At 47.5% G+C, this 19,107-nt stretch overlaps 1 protein-coding gene across 2 annotated transcripts; it reads left to right on the top strand.

Annotated features, from left to right (window-relative positions):
* Positions 1-5,852: 5,852 nt before the first annotated feature.
* Positions 5,853-14,672, top strand: LOC148507984 (uncharacterized). 2 transcript variants are annotated; one of them, XM_088445094.1, is made up of 5 exons: positions 5,853-5,939; positions 8,401-8,533; positions 10,420-10,611; positions 11,450-11,528; positions 12,810-14,672. In XM_088445094.1, the coding sequence occupies exons 2-5, from the start codon at positions 8,456-8,458 to the stop codon at positions 14,570-14,572; spliced, it is 2,112 nt and encodes a 703-aa protein (XP_088301220.1). In that variant the 5' UTR covers positions 5,853-5,939; positions 8,401-8,455; the 3' UTR covers positions 14,573-14,672. The 2 variants fall into 2 exon arrangements, with proteins under 2 accessions (XP_088301220.1, XP_088301219.1); XM_088445093.1 differs by having other exon boundaries at positions 11,405-11,528.
* The last annotated feature ends 4,435 nt before the right edge of the window (positions 14,673-19,107 follow it).

Here is a 19,107-nt window from a genome sequence, read left to right as displayed (position 1 = left end):
GTACAAGTTGATCTTTGTCTCATCTGTCCATAGGATGTTGTTCCAGAACTGTAATGGCTTTTTTAGATGTTGTTTGGCAAACTCTAATCTGGTCTTCCTGTTTTTGAGGCTCACCAATGGTTTACATCTTGTGGTGAACCCTCTATATTCACTCTTGTGGTCTTCTCTTGATTGTTGACTGTGACACATATTCACCTACATCCTGGAGAGTGTTCTTGATTTGCCAACTGTTGTGAAGGGGTTTTTCTTCACCAGGGAAATAATTATTCTGTCATCCACCACAGTTGTTTTCCGTGGTCTTTTGGGTCTTTTGGTGTTGCTGAGCTCTCCGGTGCGTTCTTTCTTTTTAAGAATGTTCCAAACAGTTGATTTGGCCACACCTAATGTTTTTGCTATCTCTCAGATGGGTTTGTTTTGATTTTTCAGCCTAATGATGGCTTGCTTCACTGATAGTGACAGCTCTTTGGATCTCATATTGAGAGTTGACAGCAACTGATTCCAAATGCAAATGTCACACCTAGAATCAACTCCAGACCTTTTACCTGCTTAATTGATAATGAAATAACAAGGGAATAGCCAATACCTGTCCATGAAATAGCTTTTGAGTTGATAGTCCCATTACTTTTGGCCCCTTAAAAAGTGGGAGGCACATATAGAAACCGTTGTAATTCCTATACCGTTCACCTGATTTGGATGTAATTACCCTCAAATTAAATCTGAAAGTCTGCAGTTAAAGCACATCTTGTTTGTTTCATTTCAAAGCCATTATGGTGGTGAATATAGGCCAAAATATGAAAATTCTGTCAATGTCCCAATATTTATGCACCTGACTGTATGTAATTGTTTGTGATGTGCTGATATACCCAAGACACAGAGTACTGAGGGTGTACATGTGGGTCCAAATTGGCGATGGGCCATGACGCCTGGAAACAGCGGTATGCATGCTGCATTGGTTTGGGTGTTTGGTGCCACAAATTTCCGTAGCGCTGTGCAGAGTGGCAGTACAATAGGTGTAGTACAGAAATGGCAGGCCACAGCTAAGTGTATCTATCTAGAGCAGCGTTTTCCAAACACTGCCGTGGCACACTAGTGTGCCGCGAGCGGTAGTCAAGTGTGCCGCGGCGGTCAGCTCAGCGCGCTTGTACTTAGGTGTGTTTTATTCCTGTGGAGGCCAATAAGTATTTATATTTTTATGTGGAAGCCAATGTGTATGTTATTTCATTGGTCACGCACGCCGCATCACCGGATAGTGGCCCTGATTCAGAGCCGGACGCTCTGACAGAGCGCTCGCTCTGAATCAGGGCGTCTTTTTTTTTTTTATGGAGCGGCCTCCTGGCCGCTCGCATTGCTATGGGTTGCCACCCACAGCTAATGCGAGCGGCCAGGATGATGGTCGCGATGGTCAAGACCATCGGGCTTGCGACGAGACCCTTGTGGTAGGGTCTCGTGGCCGCAAGCCCCAGAGAGCTTTCGGCTCAAACAGAGCCGAAAGCTCTCCCACTGACATCACGGGCCGCCCCCAGACGGTAGGCGTTCTCATGGGAACACCTCCGTCTGGGCAGCCACCCCCCCGGCCGGCCTACCAAAGGGGGCGTACTATTACTCAACATCGACAGCACGCCCCGTTTGGTGCAAGACCCGGAGCGACGGATTGCCAGTCGCTATCCGGGTCTTGTGCATGCGCACGACGGATTGCCAGTCGCTATCCGGGTCTCGTGCACATGCGCTCTGGGCTACCATCGACGCGGTTGCGAGCGCTCAGGGCTTGCTACCGGGTCTGAATCAGGCCCAGTGTGCCTTGGCAATTTTAAAATCTTGTGTAGTGTGTCTCAAGTTGAAAAAGGTTGAAAACCATTGATCTAGACTAGAGGGATGAGTTGTGTGCAGGATGTAGTACCCAAGGTAGCCAGCAAAACACTTCAGCAGTAGAGAGCAAAATTTGTGATGTCCAGTAATGCGATGAATGCAATCGGTAGTAGCAGGGAGGCAGTAGTGACAAGCAACAGGAAAGCATAGTAGTGACTAAAGGCCCACATGCATCAGCAATTGATTGAAGCAATTTTACAATTTGCAATCGATTGTGTATAAACATCTTTCTCTTTTTCAATCGATTGCAGAATTGCTGCAATCAATTGCTAACCACTGAGTGAGTACTGGTAGCCAAAAGAGAGGTCTAGGCATCGTATAATACAGAGTCGGTCACAAAGCAGAAGTCAGTGCAAGCGGTGCTCAGTGCAGAATGGGGGTCACAGGGCAGAAAGCTGGTCTGGGCAACAACCAGAGCAGAACCAGGGTGGTAAAGCAGAATGTGAGATGGCTGATGCCTATAGCGAATATCACAGTCTGTGACACAGCAGGAGATGGGTCCCAATAAACCCAGTCAACATAGGGAGAAGAGGTTCTCTGGCGCTGACTGAATATTGGCCGAACCCTTATAATAATGCGGAGTCAGTCTGTTAATCCAGGGAGAACCATGGGGTACAACTAAAAGGATGGTAAAATAAATTATTTTTACCCAGTAAATGAGCTATAAAATAGTAGAATATCTATTCAGTGGGTTGATTGTTAGTTTTTTATGAATAAAATTAAAATACATAATACACCATATAAACACACTTTATTTTATTGTCTTGGAGATTAGAGCTCATGATTAATAGCCATTATATGAATAAAGACAGTAACATAAAATATAGCAGGCATAAAAAAGCCACATATATTTTTATAACAAAAATAAACCAATAAAATAGTTAAATATTACTTAAAAGTCGCTGCAAGGAGTTACACAGGTGACCTCTGCTTCCTCAGGCAGTAGTAAGGTGTGAGTCCTGTCAGGAACCAATGCAGAATCACAAGCAGAGAAGAGTCAGGCAGATCAGCAGACATGAATACGGGAACACTATAATCGGTAAGTTACTCCGGCTGAAGGGTGATATTTAAAGCAGCTGGTGGCAATAAAATAAAAAACTAACTGAGATCAATCCCAGGTAACTGGAAAGCACATAAAAGACATGGACTACATGCATTAGTGATGCATAGGAGACAAAACAAACACCCAGTGACCGGCAGCAGCACAGTGTGAACAGTCACCAAACCAGACGCCATTAACTGCTGTTCCTAACAGGGCCTGCGGGTACAGACTGTATACTATACGGCCAAAACACTGTTTACTTGTAATATGAGTACACTGTACTGCAAATATCCAAACTATACAGGTACTGCGGTCAAAGACTATACTGGTAATATAGGTACACAGTATACTGTACTGCAGACACACTGTATGCTAGTAATATGGATACACTGTATAATGTACTGCACATCCAGGCTGTATGCGGGTACTGTGGACACAGAATATATACTGGTAATATGGTTACACTGTATACTGTGCTGTAAACAGACTATTCTGGCAATATAGGTACACGCTATACTGTACTGCACACACACAGACTGTATACTGGTAATGTGAGTACACTGTATACTGTACTACAGCCACGGAGTGTATAATGGTAATATGGGTACACATGGTATACTGTACTGCACACAGACTATATTTGGCTACTGCTGGTGCAGACTTTTTACCGGTAATATGGGTATAGACGGTATACTGTACTGCAGCTACAGACTGCAAACTGGTAATATGGGTACATGTGGTATACTGTACTGCACACAGACTGTAATTGGCTACTGCGGACATGGCTTGATTCAGCAATAATTGTAATTGCATAGCTGCACACAGGCTATAGATATTATGTTTGCACGCAGGTTATAGATATGATATATGCACGCAGGCAATAGATATATGATGTATGTACGCAGGTTATAGATATTATGTATGCACGCAGGTTATAGATATGATATATGCACGCAGGCAATAGATATATGATGTATGCACGCAGGCTATAGATATATGATGTATGCATGCAGGCAGCTTTGCAGTTGCGATCCTTGCAGATATGGTTATGCAGCAGGAGGCATCACGCCTCCTGTGCATTACTTATCTGAGCTGCATTGTCCAACGCAGCTTCGGATAATCTGCGTAACATCGGCTAATTGCAGTCGGCCACCGCAGTTTAGCGGAAGAGGCCAGGTCAGCTGATGGAGATCCTGGCTTCTTCCCTCCCCCGCAATGGTGGCGACAACTCCTCCATTTCGGGAAACGGAGAGCATCGTCGCCCCCTCCCCGTCCACAAACGGCAGCAGACTGTCAATCATTGATAGTCTGCTGCCAGTCTGCGAGCGAGTTAGCAGGACCCATTCTGCACACTCGCAGATTCCCAAACATCGGGAAGCTGCGTACAGCAGTGCACTAGCCTGCACTGCTGAATCAGGCCCACAGACTGAATACTGGTAATATGGTTACACTGTATACTGTACTGTAAACACTGACTATTCTGGCAATATAGGTAAATGCTATACTGTACTGCACTCTACACACACACACACACACACCTGGCAAAATGGGTACAGGCGGTATACTGTAACACACACAGTATACTGGCAATATGGGTACACATGGTATACAGTACTGCACACAGACTGTATTTGGGTACTGCAGACAGACTATATTGGTAATATGTGTACACGGTTATACTCGGTATATTGAACTGCAAACACACGGACTGTATTCTGGTATTTGGGCCTCAGAATGCATACTGGTACTAGGAGCACACACTGCATACTGGAACTAGAGACACAGATATATAAACGGTACTGAGGAACATGGACTGAATACTGGTACTGTTGGCACAGACTCTATATAGTTATTGGGGGTATATACCGTACACTGGTACTAGGGTCACAGACTCTATTGGGGTATATACCTCCCAACATGACCCTCTCCAGGATTGACAAAATGCTCTGCGCCTGGACTTCCCTGGTAATTTATGATTGCTACCATCTGTGGTGAAACACCTTTCTTATGCTGGGTATACATTGCCAGATAAAATGCCTGTCAGACCGCAGATATCGCGGGCATACACTGTGAGATGTTTCACAGTGTATTGGCACCGACATCTGCGCTCCACCCCTGTGGGAGTAGACATTTGTGTTTGTCTAACGGCCGCAGATGGGCATGCTGGACGATCCGGCATGACAGATCAATCGATATTTAACCCTCAGTCAGCCACATTAGCGGCCCGTTAATTGTAGAGTGTATGCCCAGCATTATCAATGAACTAGTTCACCACAGGTGATAGAAATCATAAATGACCAGGGAAGTTCAGGAACAGAGCATTGTGTCCCTCCTGGAGAGGGTCATGTTGGCAGATATGGGGGTATATACCGTACACTGGTGCTGGGTTCATGGACTCTCTATATTTACATGACGCGATTCAAGCTAAATGACGTAATAGTAGCGATCGTGCTGCCAAACCCCCACACCGTTCATCTATGCTGCCCCTGTCCCCCCCCCCCCCCACCCTGCTGCGCTGGCCTGGCGGGGCAGCCAAAAAGTTGTCATGTATGACACTATACTATGGCACCTACGTAACAATGACAAAAAGTACAGCCATGTCTCCTCTATCTGCTGATGCCCTCACAGTCAGTGCTGTATATCTGGAAATGTATATGTAATAAGCACCATACATTTTATAATATAACATCCTCTCCTTGTTTCTCCAAGATAACTCTGTGAGTGATTCCTATGTGGTTGAGACTAGTGACTTTTTATCTATGGAAATATGGCTGCTGCCCCAGCCAGACTACATGACTCAATGCACACATTCGTCCTCTTGCGACTAGAACTCAGTCTTAACTGTAATTGGCTAGTTTTAGTCACGTGATGCCAATAGTGCATTGCGAGGCTGGGAGAAAATGACTACAACACCCAGAATCCTCTTCTTCTCACAGCTATCACTTCCGGTGTGGGCTGTAAGGTTGTAAAAAGGAAGCATTCATTGTACTTTAAATATATTGTGCTCCTGTCCGTTGGTATCTGCTGGAAGGTAATATATCTGTTATTATATATGTGTATATATCACTGTGTTGTGATACCTGTAATACACCACTATGTTTTTATTCTATGTTATTATCCAATGACACTTATATAGCTGTATGCTGTCACTGTTATTATGTAGATTGATAGTATATATATCTGTATTCTGTCACTTTGTTATATATAACTGATAGTATGATATATCTGTATTACATCACTACTCATTTAAATATCTGTATTAAGTCACTATGTTATGGTATATAACTGATATTATATATTTGTAATATACCACTATTATTATAGTACAGAGACCTGGGTTACCTCAGTCAGCCCACCCTGCCCTTGCCCCCCTCTTTCCACTGCTCCACCACCTGCTTTGACCCGTTTCCGGGTTTCTTGAACGCTTCTGGTCGCCACCCTGAAACGCCTGCAGCCTGTCAGTCAGGCTGCGACTAACAGATCACTGCGACTGAATCGGAACTGCGTCCGGCCCCTGTCACTGTTATTATATGGTTCTGATTAAACATATCTGTATTAAATTCCTATAATTTTATGTATCGCTTACACTGTATATCTTTATTACACCATTGTTATTCTATAACATGGATAGTATTGTATATTATTATTATATCACTATTTTATTGTATATCACTAATTATACTAATGTACATCAATGTAATAACTAATTTGCATTTTATGCTCATATTTTGTAAAGTATGTTCACACAGAAATCCAAAAAGGGCTGTTGTAGATTAGATATACAGATGTGTCCTAATACAGTCGCACCCACCAGCCCCTTTTGGCACGCTAGGTTCCGGGTTACTCTGCTAGTGCCGGGCGTCTTTTTCTGCCCAATAATGCATCTTCCACTAGGAGACACCAGGAGACTGGGCTGATTCATTTGATATGTGACACTTGTATATCTGTGTGCGAACCAGTCTCTCTATACGAAGTGCTACGATGCAGCTGGCCCGCCTTTTTTTCACGCCGAGTTATGTCGTCCTTCGTATACAGACTCCGTTGCAAACAGATATGTGTTGCATATCAAATGAATCAGCACGGTTTGCTTCAGCATCCTAGCCGCATTTCATAGTGACAATTCAATTAGCGGCGAAAAGCCGTCATCACCAAAAAAGTATCGCGTATGACGTCATTTCGCCAGGCGGAAACTTTTCGCCGTATTCAATTGCCAAGACTTTTCGCGTACGCAGAAAGTCAATGCAATGTAATAGGCGAAAAAGTTTCACCTATGAATACCTGGCGTAAAAAAGTGCAGAATTGCGGTTTTGTGGTGCAAAAGTGCGGAAATCACTCTGCACCCTTGGGACAGCCACCCAAAAAGAATAACCGTCAAAAAAAACCACCCCAAAAAATTACTTTAAAAATGGGTGCGGAAAAGTTCAAAGTGGGGGTACACACATAAAAACTAGGGAAATAGACTTTTCAGGGGTCTGCAAGTATGGGGGAGGTGTTTTTTTGATTGCAGGTGCTTGCTGAAGGTGCGTTTTTTGACGTCACTTTAAACTTTAGAGAATTTAAACCATGCTTGCACCCATTTTCAAGTACCCCAAATTTGACAGGACTACTTATTGTCACCCCAAAAAAACTGCTTAATGCTATTCTTCACCACTTGTTCAAAGACGCTATATAGAGGCAATTGAAAGCACTTAAGTACCCCAAATAGTTTCAGGAGGGCTATTCGGGAACATCTGTACTGATCCCCAATGTTAGTGCATCTTTTGGGGGGTGTTAGGCTGATTTCCCCATCTTTAACAGCACTATTCGCCTGTTTGAGTTTCGCCGGGACGCGTTTTAGCGTACTTTGGAATTGAATACGGCGAATGGGGGGGGGGCGCACGAAAAGTTTTCGTATACAAAACACGCGAAGTAGGCGAAAAGTGCTGCAGGCGGAAAAGTATCGCGGGTGCGAAACTAATTGAATAAGGCCCTAAGACGCATTTCCGAGTGAAAAAGACGCACCGTGCTAGCATAGGCACACAGGACCTGGCGGCTCACTCATGACAGGTTTCTCATGCCACATTATGTATTGAGGCCAGATGTGAGTAGTCCATGACCCGGCAGATGGGGAGCTAGGGGTAACCCCTGGGCTGGCTTTTGCTCCTGGCTTTCTCTGCATTTAGAAAGGAGGGGCTGGGCTGCACATCCTAATATTAAACATAATAATAGGTGCTACCATGCCTACATAAATTCATTAGTGTGTCAGTATTAGGGATGTTAGGGACCCACCTTTTATAAGGTTCGCCGTGACGTGGCAGGTGGGCAAACATCTTTGGCCAAACATGTACTAAGAAACCTTACATTTAAAACCATGTTAATTGTTGCAGTTTATTATAGATTTTTTTTGATCATTAGAATTCTTAGTGCTTATAGTGTGCACCTGCTTCTCCCCCGTTTTTTGACTGCATTTATGTAATATGTTCCTGATTTGAGTTATTCACTTTTTATTTCAGATATTGAATATAGTATCAATATTTACTGAGATTCTCCATTCTACATGGACTAAGAATGAGCAAGTACAGGAATAAGATGACGGAGAGTATTATAAACCTCACCCTGGAAATCATCTACCTACTGACTGGGGAGGTGAGGGAGTCTGGGAGTGTCACAGTGACATCACTATTATCTCCATTACTAACACAGGGACTGACTGGGGAGGTGAGGGGGTCTGGGAGTGTCACACTGACATCACTATTATCTCTATTACTAACACAGGGACCTGACTGGGAAGGTGAGGGAGTCTGGGAGTGTCACAGTGACATCACTATTATCTCTATTACTAACACAGGGACATGACTGGGGAGGTGAGGGGGTCTGGGAGTGTCACACTGACATCACTATTATCTCTATTACTAACACAGGGACCTGACTGGGGAGGTGAGGGAGTTTGGGAGTGTCACAGTGACATCACTATTATCTCCATTACTAACACAGGGACCTGACTGGGGAGGTGAGGGGGTCTGGGAGTGTCACACTGACATCACTATTATCTCTATTACTAACACAGGGACCTGACTGGGAAGGTGAGGGAGTCTGGGAGTGTCACAGTAACATCACTATTATCTCTATTACTAACACAGGGACATGACTGGGGAGGTGAGAGAGTCTGGGAGTGTCACAGTGACATCACTATTATCTCTATTACTAACACAGGGACCTGACTGGGGAGGTGAGAGAGTCTGGGAGTGTCACAGTGACATCACTATTATCTCTATTACTAACACAGGGACCTGACTGGGAAGGTGAGGGAGTCTGGGAGTGTCACAGTGACATCACTATTATCTCTATTACTAACACAGGGACCTGACTGGGAAGGTGAGGGAGTCTGGGAGTGTCACAGTGACATCACTATTATCTCTATTACTAACACAGGGACCTGACTGGGGAGGTGAGAGGGTCTGGGAGTGTCACAGTGACATCACTATTATCTCTATTACTAACACAGGGACCTGACTGGGGAGGTGAGGGGGTCTGGGAGTGTCACACTGACATCACTATTATCTCTATTACTAACACAGGGACCTGACTGGGGAGGTGAGGGAGTCTGGGAGTGTCACACTGACATCACTATTATCTCTATTACTAACACAGGGACCTGACTGGGGAGGTGAGGGAGTCTGGGAGTGTCACACTGACATCACTCTTATCTCTATTACTAACACAGGGACCTGACTGGGGAGGTGAGGGAGTCTGGGAGTGTCACAGTGACATCACTCTTATCTCTATTACTAACACAGGGACCTGACTGGGGAGGTGAGGGGGTCTGGGAGTGTCACACTGACATCACTATTATCTCTATTACTAACACAGGGACATGACTGGGGAGGTGAGGGGGTCTGGGAGTGTCACACTGACATCACTATTATCTCTATTACTAACACAGGGACCTGACTGGGGAGGTGAGGGAGTCTGGGAGTGTCACACTGACATCACTATTATCTCTATTACTAACACAGGGACCTGACTGGGAAGGTGAGGGAGTCTGGGAGTGTCACAGTGACAACACTATTATCTCTATTACTAACACAGGGACCTGACTGGGGAGGTGAGGGAGTCTGGGAGTGTCACACTGACATCACTATTATCTCTATTACTAACACAGGGACCTGACTGGAGAGGTGAGGGAGTCTGGGAGTGTCACAGTGACATCACTATTATCTCTTATTACTAACACAGGGACATGACTGGGGAGGTGAGGGGGTCTGGGAGTGTCACACTGACATCACTATTATCTCTATTACTAACACAGGGACCTGACTGGGGTGATAAGGGAGTCTGGGAGTGTCACTGTTACATCACTCTTATCTATACCAATAAAGCCAAGACCTGATATTGCAGTGACATATCTTTTTTTTTTTTTTTGTGATTTATGGAGAATATCAGGGATATGGAAATGTTTTAAAATTTGAAGGAGAAGATTCCAACTAGTTAATCTACTTTGGTTCAACCTAAATGTTTCTCCAACTTTTTAGGATTATATTGTTGTGAGGATGACATCTGGTGAGCCTAAGACTCCCAGCAGCCAACCCTTTGTACATAGAGGACTGAGCAGGACCCAGAGCTACATCGCGGTGCCTCCACCTCACTCACTGATACATGAGAGAGACAATGACCAGAAGATCCTGGAACTCACCAACAAGATCATTCAGCTGCTGACTGGAGAGGTGATTGCTGGGAATGGGACATTATACAGTAACACCAGGGGATGTGTCTGGGGGATGACTGGAGAGGGGACTGCTGGGAATGGGACATTATACAGTAACACCAGGGGATGTGTCTGGGTGATGACTGGAGAGGTGACTGCTGGGGTTGGGACATTATACAGTAACACCAGGGGATGTGTCTGGGTGATGACTGGAGAGGTGACTGCTGGGGATGGGACATTATACAGTAACACCAGGGGATGTGTCTGGGTGATGACTGGAGAGGTGACTGCTGGGAATGGGACATTATACAGTAACACCAGGGGATGTGTCTGGGTGATGACTGGAGAGGTGACTGCTGGGAATGGGACATTATACAGTAACACCAGGGGATGTGTCTGGGTGATGACTGGAGAGGTGACTGCTGGGGATGGGACATTATACAGTAACACCAGGGGATGTGTCTGGGTGATGACTGGAGAGGTGACTGCTGGGAATGGGACTATACAGTAACACCAGGGGAGATGTGTCTGGATGATGACTGGAGAGGTGACTGCTGGGAATGGGACATTATACAGTAACACCAGGGGCTGTGTCTGGGTGATGACTGCTGGGAATGGGACATTATACAGTAACACCAGGGGATGTGTCTGGGTGATGGCTGGAGAGGTGACTGCTGAGAATGGGACATTATACAGTAACACCAGGGGATGTGTCTGGGTGATGACTGGAGAGGTGACTGCTGGGGATGGGACATTATACAGTAACACCAGGGGATGTGTCTGGGTGATTACTGTATCATTGTGTGTACCAGGTTCCTATAAGGTGTGAGGATGTCACTGTGTATTTCTCCATGGAGGAGTGGGAGTATATAGAAGAATACAAGGATCTGTACAAGGATGTGATGGTGGAGAATGACCCTACCTTCCCAACAGTCGGTAAGGAGAGTTGCTGTCATTCTCGTTCTGACCTGCTATAAGAATTTCTACAGATTTATAGTTGTCAGGCAGCTCCGGGTAAGTCATGGCTTGAGAGTTTTACCGCTTTTTGTTCCAGTGAACCTTGTAACATCTGGTTATTGTGTAGCCAGCAGCCAAGCCTTGACTATATTTGTAGCAATTTGGGTTAAGTAACAGATGTTTGATCAACAGAGTTCTGGTCCGCTTGAAGTAAAAAAGACAAGTGATCTTTATCATATTGATTTGGATCCTTAGGGGTATATTTACTAAAGTGAGAGTTTTTAGAAGTGGAGATGTTGCTTATACCAACCAATCAGATTTTAGCTATTATTTTCTAGAACAGGGGGTCTTCAACTGGAGCTGTTGCCCACTGATGGTTAGTGTAGTGCGGACCGCACTACACAGAAACAAACACTGCCGCCGGTGCCGGGTAGTACACTCATACTACCTGGCGGCAGTGTGTTTGTTTTAGCAGCCACTGAGAGTCAGACAGGCTCTCATTGGCTGCTGCATCCATGGCCGAAGCCGGGCTGGAGCTCACCCATGAGCTCCACCTTCCGGCTCCCGCAGTGGGTAATGGGAGAGACGGCATGACGTCTCTCCCATAGTGCAGATCGGGTCGGGAAGATGGAGGAGCGGACATCGGCAGGCGCGGGGATTCAGGTAAGTGTTTTCTTTGTGTGTCTTTGTCTTATATATGTAAGGAGCACTGCATAGGGGTGGGGGGACTACTACTGGGGGCACTATATAAGGGGGAATGCATAGGGGGGACCACTACTGGGTGCACTGTATAAGGGGCACTACTGGAGGCACTGCAGAAGGAGGCAGTTATGGGACATAATTGTTTGAGGATGGGGGCAACTATCTGACATAATGAATGGAGGAGGAGGGACATAATTATAATTGTGGGAGGAGGGGTGCCTTTCTGGAACCTAATTAAATTGTAGGAGGGGGGCAGTTATGGGACATACTTGTGTGGGGAGGGGGCAAAGTCTAAATACCGCAGTATAGCTTAGTGGCCCTCGGGCTTCGTTGAATTTTTTTATGTGGTCCACGCTGTCTTAAAGGCCCCTGTTCAAGAAGGTGCTAGTCAAATGTTAAGTAGAATCTGATTGGTTGCTATGAGCAACATCTGCAATTCTAAAAACTCTCACTTTAGTAAATATACCCCTTAATGTAAGACCTTTCTTATCCATGACAGCCTTTCATATATCATGGCTCTTTCTAAAAGTGTATTTACTGTCTATTTATATTCTTCAGATGGATCTGCGGCTGATGAAACATTATCTGTAGACTCTCACTCCAAATTTACTGAATACGATTCTGTAAATGATGACAAAAATAATATTAAAACTCCTCATCAAGTCAAATGCTTGAAAATCGAGGAAGAAAGTGAAATAGAGAGGACATCTCAGAAGACTAAAGTTACAAAACAGTCCATATCATATGAAGATGGAAATGTCATAGATACAGACATGTATACACTCACAGATCATACACAGTATACATCTGGTCATGCTAAGGAGGAACCAGGCTCATGTGATAGAGGAGACCTCACAGACACTGACAATTATACACCCACATATCATACACAATATACGTCTGCTCATACTAAGGAGGAACCAGTCTCATGTGATGGAGGAACCCTGACAGACACTGACAATTATAGACCCACATATCATACACAATATACGTCTGCTCATACTAAGGAGGAACCAGTCTCATGTGATGGAGGAACCCTGACAGACACTGACAATTATACACCCATATATCATACACAATATACGTCTGCTCATACTAAGGAGGAACCAGTCTCATGTGATGGAGGAACCCTGACAGACACTGACAATTATACACCCACATATCATACACAATATACGTCTGCTCATACTAAGGAGGAACCAGTCTCATGTGATGGAGGAACCCTGACAGACACTGACAATTATACACCCACATATCATACACAATATACGTCTGCTCATACTAAGGAGGAACCAGTCTCATGTGATGGAGGAACCCTGACAGACACTGACAATTATAGACCCACATATCATACACAGTATACATCTGCTCATACTAAGGAGGAACCAGTCTCATGTGATGGAGGAACCCTGACAGACACTGACAATTATACACCCACAGATCATACATCTGCTCATATTAAGGAGGAACCAGTCTCATGTGATGGAAGAGACCTCACACACACTGACAGTTCTACACCAACACATCATACATCTCCTATTAAGGAGGAATCCATGTTATATGAAGAAGAAAATTGCACCGAAACTAAACCCACAGGTGTTTGTGAAGAAAGTAATATAAATATAGTAACTGAAATGGACCAACTACCTAAAAATTATGACTTTCTGGACATTAGTAAATGGGACCTCTGCCCAGAGAAAATGTCTAACTCATCGTTGGTAAACTACCCTGAACACAGGGAGATTTTCACCAACAAATCAACTATTCCGTTGAATCCGAGGACTTGTGTAGGGGATAAAACTACTGTCTGCCCCGATTGGTGGAGATCTTTTGGCAGTAACTCAAATCTAGCGGTGCCACAGAAAGTGCACTCAATTGTGAAACCAACTCCTTTTTACGACCGGGAGAAAAGGTTCCCCAATCAGTCTGACTTTTACAGGCATCCGAGACTTAATGCCACAGAGAGACAGTTCTTCTGCTATGAATGCGGGAAATTTTTTTCCACTAACCCAGATCTCATCCGGCACCAGAGGATTCACACGGGCGAGAGGCCTTTCTCCTGCTCGGAGTGTGGTAAGAGTTTCAACCAGAAGTCGATCCTGGTTACTCACCAGAGGACGCACACGGGAGAGAAACCCTTTGTCTGTTCAGTCTGCGGGAAATCCTTTATCAAGAGCTCCAACCTCGTCACCCATCAAAGAGTCCATGGAGGGGAGAAGCCATTTTATTGCCCAGAATGCGGAAAGTCCTTCATGAAAAGTTCCAGTCTTGTCGCACATCAAAGAACTCACCGGGCCAAAAAGCAATTTACATTTCCATAATCCCGGGGAAACCTTCCCAAATGACTTATAACTTAATTTTAATTATTTAAAAAAAATTATATTATTTAAAAAAAATAAATAGCAGTAATTGCATTGCGAACTTTGAGATTTTTATTTTTTAGTTGTTGTGTGCCGTAATTTTATAATGTTTCTATCACTCCTGTTTGTAGGTGAATATAAGGTAACAAAATAGGCTCTCTGTACAAGATACGGTTTACTTTATACAGAACATGTGGAAACAACTCTGTGTATTTTTAAGGGTTTATTTTACCTTTAACCGTTATTGTGGTCGTTTAAAAAGTTTTTATTTTATTTCAAATCGGGTCAAGGTTAATAGACAGTTTGGGGAGAATAAATCCCTTAACCTACACTTTACGCCCAAAAGGATATTCCAGAAAGTAGCACAACCGGTATATAAAGAACAAAACTTTAGTACGCTCCATGTCCACATTGCGGAAGTGCTAGACAAGCGCAGTTCACAGGATTTAAACACTGAAAAACTTTTTTGCTATCGGCGCTAACAATAATATGCTGGAAATTTATGTGTGTGCAGAAAATAAAACAAAGGGGATTTTGTCATGATTTGATCAAAGCATTTAAACCTGCAGCCCAGCATCAAGGGACCCCATTTTTCTGCAGGTCCCTAACACTAGCATATATGCCTAGCACATCATTACATTGCAGGTAAATGTACTCACCTAGATACAGAGGGACACATCCATACAGAGCTGGCTGTTAGCCACACCCAACTAGGCTTTTTATAGCCTTAACTGAAAGCTGCCATGATAGCACAAGGCAAAATTTTGAAACAAAACAGAAAAGAAATATGTCTGCGCTCGGTTTTACCCATATCATACATGGTACCAGCAGCATGGCAATATTAATGCCATAAATGTATACAAAACAGAAAAACTTTTGCTATCGGCGCTAACAATAATATTCTGCAAATTTATGTGTGCGCAGAAAATAAAACACTGTTTACTTTTGTGTAGGGGATTAAACTAAATAACAATAAAGTACGAACAGTGGGTTCTTTATTAGAGGAATTATAGTCCTTTGTTTGACAAATCACCCAGTCACTTGCTTGTTCTTTAGTGTTTGTACCCAGGGGCGGAACTAGCGGCGGTGCAGGCGGTGCCTTGCACCGGGGCCCGCTGTGGTGCAGGGGCGCCCACCGACCTGGTCCCCATTATCTAAATGTTTGGAGCTGGAGCGCGCCCGCTTCGGCCGCTCCGACTCCAACATGAGAAATACCCACTGCGGCCCCGCCCCTTAATCCAGCAGCCCGGCCCCTTGTTATGACACGGCGCAAGTGACGTCATGACATCACGTGCGCTGTCATAATAAGGGGCCGGGCTGCTGGAGTAAGAAGATCGAGAGGAGCCGCGGATCAAGAGGAGCAGAAGAGGAAGAAATAAGGTAAGTGGCGGTGGTATGGGGGGGAGGGGGGAAAGAGGCTGACACGCTGGGGCTGGGGGGTAAAAAGACTGAGACACATGATGGGGCTGGGGGAAAGATGCTGACACGCTGGGGGGGAAAGGCTGACACACACACTGGGGCCTGGGGGGGGAAAGGCTGACACACTGGGGGGGGAGAGGCTGACATGCGGGGGCTGGGGGGGAAAAAGGCTGACACGCTGGGGGGGGGGGGAAGGCTGACATACTGGGGCTGGGGGGGAAAGGCTGACACGCTGGGGGGGAAAGAGGCTGACACACTGGGACTGGGGGGAAAGAGGCTGACACGCTGGGGCCTGGGGGGGGAAAGGCTGACACGCGGGGGGGGAAAGAGGCTGACACATGCCGGGGCTGGGGGGGAAATAAGGCTGACACATGCTGGGGGGGGGAGAGGCTGACACACTGGGGGGGGGGGATGAGGCTGACACGCTGGGGCTGGGGGGGGGAAGGCTGACACGCTGGGGGGGGGAAGGCTGACACGCTGGGGCTGGGGGGAAAGAGGCTGACATGCTGGCGCTGGGGGGGGGAAAGGCTGGGGCTGGGGGGGGAAGACGCTGACACGCTGGGGCTGAAAGGCTGACACACGCTGGGGCTGGGGGGGAAAGAGGCTGACACGCTGGTGCTGGGGGGGAAAGAGGCTGACACATGCTGGGGTTGGGTGGGGGAAAGGATGACACACTGGGGCTGGGGGGGAAAGAGGCTGACACACGCTGGGGCTGTGGGGAAGGAGGCTGACACATGCTGGCGCTGGGGGGGAAAGAGGCTGACATGCTGGGGCTGGGGGGGGAAGAGGCTGACACACGCTGGGGGGAAAGGCTGACACAGGCTGGGGGGGGCAAGAGGCTGATACACACTGGGGCTGGGGGGGGGGAAGGCTGACACATGCTGGGGAGGGGAAGAGGCTGACACGCTGGGGCTGGGGGGAAAGAGGCTGACACGCTGGGGGGGAAAGGCTGACATGCTGGGGCTGGGGGGGGAAAGGCTGACACACGCTGGGGCTGGGGGGGAAAGAGGCTGACACGCTGGGGGGGAAAGAGGCTGACACGCTGGGGCTGGGGGGGAAAGGCTGACATGCTGGGGCTGGGGGGGGGAAAGGCTGACACACGCTGGGGCTGGGGGGGAAAGAGGCTGACACGCTGGGGCTGGGGGGGAAAGGCTGACATGGGCTGGGGGGGAAGAGGCTGACACATGCTGGGGCTGGGGAGGGGAAGAGGCTGACACGCTGGGGCTAGGGGGAAAGAGGCTGACACGCTGGGGGGGAAAGGCTGACATGCTGGGGCTGGGGGGGAAAGGCTGACACACGCTGGGGCTGGGGGGGGAAAGAGGCTGACACACTGGGGCTGGGGGGGAAAGAGGCTGACACGCTGGGGCTGGGGGGGAAAGGCTGACACACGCTGGGGCTGGGGGGGAAAGAGGCTGACACGCTGGGGCTGGGGGGGAAAGAGGCTGACACGCTGGGGCTGGGGGGGAAAGAGGCTGACACGCTGGGGCTGGGGGGGAAAGGCTGACATGGGCTGGGGGGGAAGAGGCTGACATGCTGGGGCTGGGGGGGAAGAGGCTGACACATGCTGGGGCTGGGGGGGAAAAGGCTGAGACATGCTGGGGCTGGGGGGGTGGGGAGAGGCTGACGCATGCTGGGGCTGGGGGGGAAGAGGCTGACACATGCTGGGGCTGGGGGGGGGAAGAGGCTGACATGCTGGGGCTGGGGGGGAAAATGCTAAGACATGCTGGGGCTGGGGGAAAGATGCTGACATGCTGGGGGGAAAAAGGCTGACACGCTGGTGCTGGGGGGGAAAGAGGCTGACACACACGCTTGGGCTGGGGGGGAAAGAGGCTGACACACACGCTGGGGCTGGGGGGGAAAGAGGCTGACGCTGGGGGGGAAAGAGGCTGACACACACGCTGGGCCTGGGGGGAAAAGAGGCTGACGCTGGGGGGGAAAGAGGCTGACACACATGCTGGGGGGGGGGGAAGAGGCTGACACGCACACTGGGGCTGGGGGGAAAAGGGGCTGACACGCTGGCACTGGGGGGGAAGGAGGCTGACACGCTGGGGTTGGGACACGCGCTGGCGGGAAGAACGAGGCAGAGACATGCTGGGGATGGAGGGAGAATGAGGCTAACATGCTGGGGCTGGACAGACTGAATTTACTGACTGGGGGAGCAGTGAGGGGTGGTGATAAAACAAGGCTGGGCAGCAGGACAGACACTGTATTTAATTACTGGGGAGGGGTGAGGGGTGGTGAAAAAATGTTGGGGTGCCAGGAATGGGTGGAGTGGGGGTGGGATGGGTGGGCCCAAAGCATATTCTTGCACCCACCACTCTCTAGTTCCGCCACTGTTTGTACCTAGTTAGAATTCAGATGGGTGCTAGGTGCATGCAGCGTTATTTGACACTGTCATCACTGCTTGATCCTTTGTACAAGACAAGAATCTCTAGATCACAGGTTCTCAAACTCGGTCCTCAGGACCCCAAACAGTGCATGTTTTGCAGGTCTCCTCACATAATTACTAGTGATATAATTAGCTGCACCTTTAGATCTTTTAAAATATGTCAGTGAGTAATGAATACACCTGTGCACCTGCTGGGTGACCTGCAAAAAGTGAACTGTGTGGGGTCCTGAGGACCGAGTTTGAGAACCACTGCTCTAGATTAAAGCTCATTTCCTTTAGCTTGGGCTGTAGCCAGGGGCGTCAAGGGCCGCGTCAGGCCCTGGTAAAGGGGGGCATGACCTAATCGTGGGAGGCATGGCCACGCCCCCTTAGGCTAAAAATAAATAAATATATTTTTTGCAGCAGCATCTCGGTCCAAAGCCGGGGGCGCGATCAGTGTCCCCCAGCAGCGTGTTACTTCAACCTGACTGGGTCCTGGCAGCTTGCAAGGCCAGGAAATCTGCATCCACTGACGCAGACCCTGGCCTCGTCCCTCCCAGAAAATGGTGGTGACACTCCCGTTTCTGGAAACGCTGCCCAGGAACGCCCCTGCTCCACCTCCCAATTGCTGCAGCCTGTCAATCAGGCTGTGGCTGGGAGGCACTGCAGGGGACTCGCAGATGGAGGGCTGTGCACACACAGTCCTCTA

Source organism: Taudactylus pleione, unplaced genomic scaffold (genome assembly GCF_031769625.1).
Source record: "Taudactylus pleione unplaced genomic scaffold, aTauple2 ptg000377l, whole genome shotgun sequence".
NCBI classification, from domain to species: Eukaryota; Metazoa; Chordata; class Amphibia; order Anura; family Myobatrachidae; genus Taudactylus; species Taudactylus pleione.
The sequence above is the reverse complement of the archived record's forward strand: the minus strand, read 5'-3'. Positions and strand labels throughout refer to the sequence as shown.